The sequence below is a fragment of the Carya illinoinensis genome, chromosome 2 (genome assembly GCF_018687715.1).
Source record: "Carya illinoinensis cultivar Pawnee chromosome 2, C.illinoinensisPawnee_v1, whole genome shotgun sequence".
Taxonomy (NCBI): Eukaryota; Viridiplantae; Streptophyta; class Magnoliopsida; order Fagales; family Juglandaceae; genus Carya; species Carya illinoinensis.
In genome coordinates, this window is record NC_056753.1 from 33,948,242 (window position 1) to 33,958,036 (window position 9,795).

Consider the following 9,795-nt stretch of genomic DNA (forward strand, 5'->3'; position numbering starts at 1 on the left):
GGATCACACCTTGCAATTCGTGAATTCAAGTTTTTATTCTTGTTTTTATCAAGTTATCAATTCATGAGATTTATTTCAACTATTGTGTAATCCTTGAATCATTAGCTGATTTGTTACTTTTTTTTTCATTCAAGTTCTTAAAAGTATTTTACTTTGTTCTTGAGTGTTCATCATTTTGTTCTTGGTGTTCATCATTTCATTGCTCATTTGATTCTTCCATACTCTCATTTTCGACCACTAAAGTGTTTGCCACTTTCCATAAATCATTTCCTCCACAAAACCCTAGCTGCCCACCTCAAGTCCCTATAAGGTAATTCCTTCCTTCTAGGAGTCTTGACTCCCTCCCATTTCAAATCCCTTAAGTTAAGGAATTGACAATCATATTCAATTCCTTAAATCACTCTTCTTAAAATCTCTCTAGTCAAATATTGACTTGCCGTCCTAGTCCAAATTCGAATCCCCCCATTCTCTTAAATATTCATTCCATCTTGCAAACCTTCCATAAAATCCTAGCCAAATTATCACTTACTATACACGACATTACCATCTTTATCGTTCTTCTATCCCAATTTACCCTAGCCGAAACCCTCGAATTCTTCATAAGGAAACTCTTTCCTTTTAAGAGTTTTGACTTCCTCCAATTCAAACCTCTTAATTTAAGGAATTGATAGTCCTCTTTAATTCCTTAAAATCCCTCATCCCTTAATTTAAGGAATTGATACTCCCATTCAATTCCTTAAATCTCTAATCCTTTAAATCTTTTAAGTCAACATTGACTTTCCAAATTATCCACACTAATTCCTCAAAGATTCCTATCACTTAGGAATTTTTCCAAAACCCTAGCCTCCATCCATTTTGCACCAACCCTAATTCCCTTGGGCAATTTCGGCAACTCTAGTTGTCTCATAGCCGAAATCCCTAGTCTCACTACCTCTCATCAACCCTAACCCAATCAACTTGGCTCCACACTCAAGGAACAAGCCCTAGTCGTCTATAGTGAATTGCAAGCCCTAAACACTTAACCTACCCAATTCTACCATCATCTCCATCGTTCCATTTCCCAAACACCTATCATTTGTTGAAGGCCAAGCAAGTTGGCAAGATCACTTGGTCACCAATATCACTAAGGCGAGCTCATGGACTTAATATTTAAGGACAAGACCGGGGTCCCTAACACAATCACTCTCCCACCCACGACGATGACTCAGAGATTTGGAGTCTGAACTGTCCCACGACCGCTACCACAACAACCGATTTTGCTCTCGCACGAACACTGAAGCTGCAAACTAGATGAGGAGAAGACGAGCTCGGGTGTGACTCAGACAAAAATGGAAACCCATTTCATTTCCCGCTTTCTATTTTTTTTTTAATAAATTGGCTGACGTGGCATACTGGAGTCGCAGCGGGACATGGTTGTCCCTAGAATTATTGATGATAAAAAGATTGATATTATGTTAACTTGTGATTTTAATTTTGTGGGATCTTTTTTGTGATTTAAGCGTTTATCATATAACTACATTTTAAGGAACTGGTCCAAATTGAGGTTAAATTATTAAGGTTCAAATAATTGAGGAAGTAATTTGATTTTATATGATTAACAACGTCCAATTGATTGTGTATATGCTATTTGGTTGTTTGCATTTGATTACCAAGCTGAGTCCACCCATGATCTGATCCATGGCGAGACCTTATAACGTCAACTCTTTCTAAATTCTAAGAGGAAAAATTAGAAGAAATCGACTGATCATAAGGTATCGGAGTCATGATGTCGGTCCTAGAATTATCAAATGTCGTGTTCTTTCTTCTTGCAGGTTGGATCAAGTCGGGTGGCCTCTGACTGACAGAAAATCATCTCAACACCAAACCTATTTGATCCTTTGAAAATTGAAAGACTACTTTTTCTTTCACATGGGATAATGACCAGGCAGGAGCAGATAATTGCCATTACCCAAAGGCGCCCAAATTAATACATTCAGCGACCAGGAAGACGTGATCGGCCACGCCATGGCCTATAAAACAGGCGGCACGTACGTAGGTAGCAGTACTACTCTATATAATATGTTGTTGCCGGTCATTAACTGACCTCAGGGTTAGATTCATTTTATTTCATGATGACCACCTCTTCTATAGGCCAAACTGAATTAATTAGCCGCATGAGTGGTTTCTCCGCACAACAAATTTCCCTTTTATCACACACGCTCACGCACACACTCACACGTATATCTATATATGTCATATAGTAATAAAGGCCGCACGCATTTATTTCTGAAATGTCATATAATCGTTTGGGTTGGGGAAGGTTGGGGGGGGGGGGGGGGGGGGGGGGGGGGGGGGGTGAATCGAGATGCCTATTAATTTGTATGGCCAATAAACAAATAAATAACATTCCCACCACAAGAAGTACATACGATCCATCCTTATCTCTGATCAGCAGCACTGGACGTTGATACACGACCCAGCTACCGCCGCTATGATGGGCCAACGTACAGAGGAGTTATATTAATCTCACCCACATGCAACAAGTGGCAAGCACTGCCTTCCACTAAAAGTCCACCTAAAAAAGGAAAAAAAAAAAAAAAGAAAAAAAAAAGGGAAAGATGAGGAAGAAGAAAGAAGTGGGAGAATCGTGTGGGGTGGCTTTTTCAGCTCCACCGAAGGTGAGAGAGAGTATAGGATGATGGGGTTGGTGGGGAGATCAGGAAGAGAGTAAATAATAGGAGACCTGAGTATTGGTTTAAGTCACCATCTCACCAACTCTCTCTCCCTCTCAATATTGAAAGTACACTCTTCTATTTCTTTGTGGGTTGGGGGGGGGCCAGGCTTTTATTTATCTATCTTTTCTTTGAGAAATTAAGGGTTGAGTGAATTCTTACATGCTGACGTGGCGGTTGGCTTGTTCTGGTCAACTTAGTTGGCGACGCGTAGTAGGTGAGTGATAAAACCGGTACTTCATCCCTCCTGGGCGTTTCTTCTTAAAGCTCTCATTCACAATTCCAAATCAGAACCTCAACACCAAACAAAACAAAAAGCCTTCCTTTCCGCCAGCCATCGATCGCTAACGTGTTCGTCTTCTTTCACCGGTAATTACTTCTTCCATGCATATTGATCCATGTTTTGTTTCGTTGATTCTTTTCTTCTTGCAAATGACAGAGTACTCTGTCACTTCTTCTTTCTTGTGATCTCGATCTTCTTTTCCGACTTTATGATGAACATTGAACACGAGACCCTCTACTTATGATATATATATTATATGTATATAGGAGAAGTTGGGTTTGAGAAATACTTTTGTTTCTTCCTAGCTCGTTGTCGGAGCAGTACTGTCAGCAAGGATCGATATCAATGCGGAATAAATCATTAATGGCTTGAGAATAAAATCACCATGCCTTCATGTGCGCTTGCCTGCATATCGTGCGTATCATAGTTAGTCCTAGGATACAGAGGAGAATTTTCATTCTTCGGCACGACGGAGGAGCCTGGCGCCTCTGATTTCCGGCCCAGCACACGTTAGTTGTAAGGTCAACGAAACTGTTGAATTGAAAGATAAATTATCTTTTGAGAAAACCAAAAGTAGCAGCCAAATTTGAGTTTGACGGAGGAGAGTTTGGATCATCAAACTTCATTTTATTATTATAATTTTTTTAAATTTTTATTTAAAATATAATAAATAATTCAATATTTTTAAATTACAATTCAATTTTTTAAAATTTTAAAATATTAATAAATTAAAAAAATATTAACTTAAACTTTTATAATCAACTATCTCAATTTCTTCTCTCGGTCTAATCAACCCCTAATTCGAAAGGTTGAAAGCACAAATTTTAGCTGTAACAGTATTCTGACCGACCAACCCACCTAACATCTTTTGTTTTATTTTCCAAAGCATTGTAGGTGATTCGTGGGTACGTATGTAAGTAGGACCTAGACTCCTCGTACTGGGTCAGACAAGGACCGGCGCAGCTTAGCAAGTAGCAACAGGCCAAAACAAAAACGAAAACAAATGATCATCAACGTGAAGGAGTCGACGATGGTGCGGCCAGGCGGGGAGACCCCCCGCCGCGCGCTATGGAACTCGAACGTAGACCTGGTGGTACCGCGCTTTCACACCCCGAGTGTCTACTTCTACAGGCCAACCACGGGCGCGTCCAACTTCTTCGACGCTTGGGTGCTGAAGGAGGCACTCAGCAAGGCCCTCGTCCCCTTCTATCCTATGGCCGGCCGCCTCAAGCGGGACACCGATGGTAGGATCGAGATCGATTGTAACGCCGAGGGTGTGCTCTTCGTCGAGGCTGACACCACCTCCGTCGTCGACGATTTCGGCGATTTTGCTCCCACGTTGGAGCTGCGGCAACTCATTCCGGCTGTGGATTATTCCAAAGGGATCGAGTCCTATCCCCTTTTGGTCTTGCAGGTACGTTTGTTTTCTTTTTTGTTTATATTTATTATTATTATTATCAAAAATTTTAAGTATAGTCATTTTTGTGCACTCCAGTGATATGATTGGTTGGATATTAAAAAAAAAATTAATCCAGCCAATCATATCAGTAAAGTGCACAAAGAGTACGTAAAAGTGACTGTATATAGTATTACTCTATTATTATTATAGTTATTTCTTTTGTAGGGTACAAATATTTTAACTCTGCTTGTTTATTTATTTATTTATAATTTTATAATAAAAATTTTTATTCATTATAATTAATTTAAGAAGAATAGAATAAAATAAAAAAGAATAAAAAATAAAAATAAATATGATAGGTAAGAATGATAAGTGGGAAATTTTTTTATGTAAAACACATGTGACTGTTAAATATCTAATTATGTTATGAATAATGTTACGTATAGTTGTGGAGTGTGTAAATGTCGTGTAATCGATTTAAAAAAATAAGATCCACGATTAAAAAGATGATTTTTTTTTTATGTGAATTTCATATTAATTTATTTTTTTAAAAAAGATTACGAAATATTTGTAGAATCATAATTATAAATATTATTTTTCTTATCTTCTTATACATGTATAATAAAATATTTGAGACAAAATCACATGGTTTCTCAAATGCTCAAAACTCACGAATTATTCTTTATAACAATCTCACCTAATTGTAAAAAGAACCAAACGTTTATTTAAAAAAAAAAGGAACCAAACAGAAGTTCATAACTAAAATTTTGAGTCAAAGCACAATATCTACAGCTAGCTGACCAACTCTAACCTGTGGTCTTAAGTTGAAGATCTCAACGGTTGGTTGTTCATTTTCAACTCTTTGACCAAATCGTTGTCCTTTTTTTTAAACGAAAATGGTAGTGTATCGTCTCAATATTATCGTTCTATAATAATTTAATTTTTTTTATTTAATAATTAAAAAAATAATTTTTAATATATTGATATATTTTTTAAAATTTTAAAATAATTAAATATATTAAAAAATAGCATATAAATAAAAACTGTGGTAGGCGGCACGCCAACAGTCAATGCTATGCCGCAGCCTAACACTGCTGTTTTTTAAAAATGCATGATTTCTCTGTCTTTCCTCGTGCGTCAATAGAAAGCATTGTGCATTAGGCTTTGGTTTGAATCGGCAAGTCTTTTAAACCATGTCTATCTTATTTCAACGTCTAAAATATTATTTAAATATAAATATTCTTTATTTTTTAATTTTTAATTTTTTAACTTTTCTGTCTAATCAATATTTAAACATTATAATTTTTTTAAATTTTTAAGCAAAACATAAAAAAAAAAAAATTTATTTCTTCAAATCTCAAAATAAAAATAATATTAAAAAATTTTATTTTAACCATTTTTTAACTCTTTATTTTTCTATTCAACTTTTTTCTTTCATTTTTCAAAATCTCATAAAAATCTTAACTCAAACAATTTCACTATTAAGCACAAATTATCTTACTACTATTTAGATATTTTTCATCTCATTTTATCTTATTTGTAACTGAACATTATCTAATTCATTCAACATTTCGACTGCTCAACAACAGTTTTGATTGGTGGCTAAAATTGCTCTTAAAATAACTTAAAGTTTAGGGGTGCAATGTGTATTTAACTTTTTCTTTGGGGGATACTATGCAATATATCACTTCAAAAATTGATTCCCCTTTCTTGTTTCATTGTTTGTTTTGGGAAGAAACAATAATAAAAGAAAAATACTATTTATTATTATTATTATCTCAATGTTCCATGATGGAACGACGAGAAAATGACAAATAAAGAGATTGTGAATAGCATTAATCTTGTAAATAAACCTTCAAGCGTTTGACTAAAATATAATTTTTGTCTTAAAATTTTAAAAAATTGAATTGTTTTTGTATTTTATATAGAAGTTTGAAAAAATTATAGTTATTAATAATGATTAGATGGAAAAGTATGAGATAAAAATTGAAAAGTATTTGTGTTTAAATAATATCTAAATATTAATATAAGATAAGATGAGATTAATTGACTATCTAAATGTATCCTTAAATACACCAAACTTTGTTGTCATCTAAGGAGCACATTTACCTGGGCCATATGAAAGTCGAGCTGAATTTCAAGTAATGTACGATAAGCAAAGTTACATTGTCTTCAATCTACTTGCATCATTGATTGGCTTGAGTTAAGTGGGTGGTTTTTGAACAACATTTCACTTGATTTCCGTGTGTGCAGGTGACGTATTTTAAATGTGGTGGGGTGTCACTCGGGGTCGGCATGCAACACCACGCAGCAGATGGGTTTTCTGGTCTCCACTTTGTGAACGCATGGTCGGATATGGCTCGGGGTCTCGACCTCACCCTTCCACCGTTCATTGATCGGACCCTACTCCTTGCCCGGGACCCACCTCAACCTACATTCCCGCACATTGAATACCAGCCTCCTCCTCCGATGAAAACCCCTCCTGTAAACTCCACAAAATCTGGTCCCGACACTACCTTGGTCTCCATCTTCAAAATAACCAGGGACCAGCTCAACACCCTCAAAGCCAAGTCCAAAGAAGATGGCAACTCAGTCAGCTACAGCTCATACGAGATGCTGTCGGGTCACGTGTGGAGATGCACGTGCATGGCACGTGGACTCCCTGAGGATCAGGAGACCAAACTGTACATTGCGACTGATGGTCGGTCCAGATTGCAACCTCCATTGCCGCCTGGTTACTTTGGCAATGTGATCTTCACCGCAACCCCAATGGCTGTAGCGGGTGATCTGCAGTCGAAACCGACATGGTATGCTGCTAGCAGGATTCACGATGCATTGGCTAGGATGGACAATGAATATTTGAGATCTGCACTCGACTATCTGGAGCTGCAGCCTGACCTCTCGGCTCTTGTTCGTGGTGCTCATACTTTTAGATGTCCAAACCTTGGCATAACTAGCTGGATCAGGCTGCCTATCCACGACGCTGATTTTGGGTGGGGTAGACCCATTTTCATGGGACCTGGTGGGATTCCATACGAGGGGTTGTCATTTATAATACCAAGCTCGAGTAGTACTGACAATAGCTTATCCGTAGCCATTGCTCTGCAATATGAACATATGAAAGTGTTTGAAAAGTTGTTCTATGAGATTTGAGGGAATGAAAAAGCATGACGAACCCTTCCAGGCTGAATTGTGGCGTCTCATCTTCGAGTATGCCCCAAATTTTCCTAAGGTGGTTCTGGTTTTTTTATTGTTTCCATAGTGCTTTTTTATTCGTTATAATTTGTGTCACAGACTTATTTAAGCTGAAATCTGACATGTTGATTAATTAAACTTTAGTACTGGACTTTGAGAAAATGTATTCTGAGTTAATATTAAATTTATAAGAAGCATAATGTTTATATTAATAGATCATTTAGATCGCATAAGTTATTTACTTGGCATTGCTTTCGTTCATAGTTTATATCAGTTAAGTTATGAATAATGTTACATATAATTATAGAGTACGCAAGTGCTGTACAGTCGTTTTAAAAAAGAGTAGTCCATCATTAAAAAAATATTTTTTTTCATGTACGTCTAGTATTTATTCATTTTTTTAAAAAAATGATTGTGCAATGCTTGCGAGACGTTTGCGTACTCACGACTGTAAGAATCATTTCTCGAAATAGTTTGTAGACGGTGGATTATGGACTTTCCTTCATTGTGGGGCTGGGAATGGACTTCCTTGCTTCAATGTTTCTTGGATGTATAACCTTTCAACGCAAGATTTAGGAGATAATGGTGACGACAATTTACGATGCTAGAGATGATATAACAACAGTTACATAGTATTATCACCAAATTCCGTACCAATTATATATGCTACATACCATACTTTACAAACAGTCTTTAACAATATTACAGGTTTACAATAAGATTTTTGAAAATCACGGCCACTACACACCGAGTACAAGGATCGATGCTAACATGGAAACCCAAAATCTACACCAAACACAACCAGCTAGGAAAAATGGGCCAATGATGTATATATATAGGACGATATATAATAACAAAACAGTCTTGTTTTTTTTCCTGGCCTTAGAGCAATCCGAAGGGAGAAAAAAGGATCAAATTACCGAAGCTTAGATAAGCTATAAGGGTGGATGAGATGAAATATGGGGATGCTGCTAACAATGTCGACGCCGCATTCTTTTCACCGGGGCTTGGTCGATGAGGGATATTTGTACCGCCACCCTTCCCTCTATGGGACTTCCTCGACTGATATATAATTTCTTGCTTTCCATTATTATTACCTAATTTCCTTTCACCCAGTAGTACTGATCCATACAACCCTACTGTTCCATTAACAGCAATATTAAGTCTTTCTGCGGAAAATCAGACGCATGAATTAATGTGTTAACACGCGGCTACACACACAGCACAAAGGATTAATTCGCACTTCTATTGAAAAACAAAACAGCACAATTATCTTACCATCAACTTCTTGTTCTTGCATCGGGCCTTTGTGTTCTACAGCTGAAAACTTTCCAAGAACGGAGCTTGACAGGACTTGGGTGCATGAGATCAACAATATCAAACATGTAAAGATTGCTAATTTCATTTTTCCTGGGCACATCATGCACGTTATATATATGGATTGAAGATTTTTATTTTTATTTTTTTTTGGGGGGGGGGAGTTGTTGGGTTTCTAGGATAGGGATCAACGTCTGATCTAATGGGTAAGAGGGCGAGATGGTATTTATTGCACTGTATCTAGAAAAAAGGTAAAAGAAATCGTAAAAGTGGTTGCGTTAATTGGGAGCAAACTCTTTAAATTAAAATTCCGAATTAATAGACAATATCCGTGTGCTAGTTTCTCTCAGTGTTGCCATGGTAATAAGGCTCTGTTTTGACATTTTCTGGGATCAGGTTGATTCAAAAGTTATGGTGCAGAGATTTTTACGGGTAGAGCATTAATCAAGACCTTCACCAGTCATTAAATAATTATCATCGTATTGGTCAGATTTGAGATAGGTTCTTTGCCCTGTTTTTTGGTGCAAAAGGAGTATACTTTTTCAGCCCCAAAGCTTGAAGAAAATGCTGTAATGACAGATGACAGAACTAAGCCATCTAGCGTCCGAGTGCGAGGAATAAAGGCTTAATGCTCGTAGTGCTTGCCGAAAAAGGCGCAACTCACAAAAGAATTAGATTCCCCATCATGATGATCATGATGATGATCATAAAGTGTCACGACATGATGATCTTTTGATTCATCACCACCTCAATTGCATGGTGGACACAGATATATCAAATGTTTGTATAGTGTGTGCGTGGATTACGTGGTGCTCACATTTTATTGCATCTCTTAATTTTATTTAGGTCAATACACACAAATCTTACGAGTAAAAATTTATATTTGCTTA

The 9,795-nt window shown here is 36.8% G+C and overlaps 2 protein-coding genes across 3 annotated transcripts; one reads left to right on the forward strand and one right to left on the reverse strand.

Moving 5' to 3' along the window:
• The first annotated feature begins 2,897 nt into the window (after positions 1-2,897).
• Positions 2,898-7,800, forward strand: LOC122301196 (shikimate O-hydroxycinnamoyltransferase-like). 2 transcript variants are annotated; one of them, XM_043112379.1, is made up of 4 exons: positions 2,898-3,080; positions 3,261-3,510; positions 3,881-4,408; positions 6,647-7,800. In XM_043112379.1, exons 3-4 carry the CDS (start codon positions 3,998-4,000, stop codon positions 7,544-7,546), a joined length of 1,311 nt encoding a protein of 436 aa, XP_042968313.1. In that variant the 5' UTR covers positions 2,898-3,080; positions 3,261-3,510; positions 3,881-3,997; the 3' UTR covers positions 7,547-7,800. The 2 variants fall into 2 exon arrangements, with proteins under 2 accessions (XP_042968313.1, XP_042968312.1); XM_043112378.1 differs by lacking the exon at positions 3,261-3,510 and having other exon boundaries at positions 2,900-3,080.
• A 404-nt stretch (positions 7,801-8,204) lies between these two features.
• On the reverse strand, positions 8,205-9,110 carry LOC122301203. The gene is made up of 2 exons (XM_043112389.1): positions 8,867-9,110; positions 8,205-8,757 (listed from the first exon to the last, which is right to left on the reverse strand). The coding sequence occupies exons 1-2, from the start codon at positions 9,009-9,011 to the stop codon at positions 8,471-8,473; spliced, it is 432 nt and encodes a 143-aa protein (XP_042968323.1). The 5' UTR covers positions 9,012-9,110; the 3' UTR covers positions 8,205-8,470.
• Positions 9,111-9,795: the final 685 nt, after the last annotated feature.

Bases quoted from the DNA above. Each gene is read 5' to 3' on its own strand.
- LOC122301196 (XM_043112379.1), top strand. From the start codon at position 3,998: ATGATCATCAACGTGAAGGAGTCGACGATGGTGCGGCCAGGCGGGGAG. The intron at 4,409-6,646 runs GTACGTTTGTTT...CCGTGTGTGCAG, and splicing joins ATCCCCTTTTGGTCTTGCAG to GTGACGTATTTTAAATGTGG.
- LOC122301203 (XM_043112389.1), bottom strand. From the start codon at position 9,011: ATGATGTGCCCAGGAAAAATGAAATTAGCAATCTTTACATGTTTGATA. The intron at 8,758-8,866 runs GTAAGATAATTG...GATTTTCCGCAG, and splicing joins GCAAGAACAAGAAGTTGATG to AAAGACTTAATATTGCTGTT.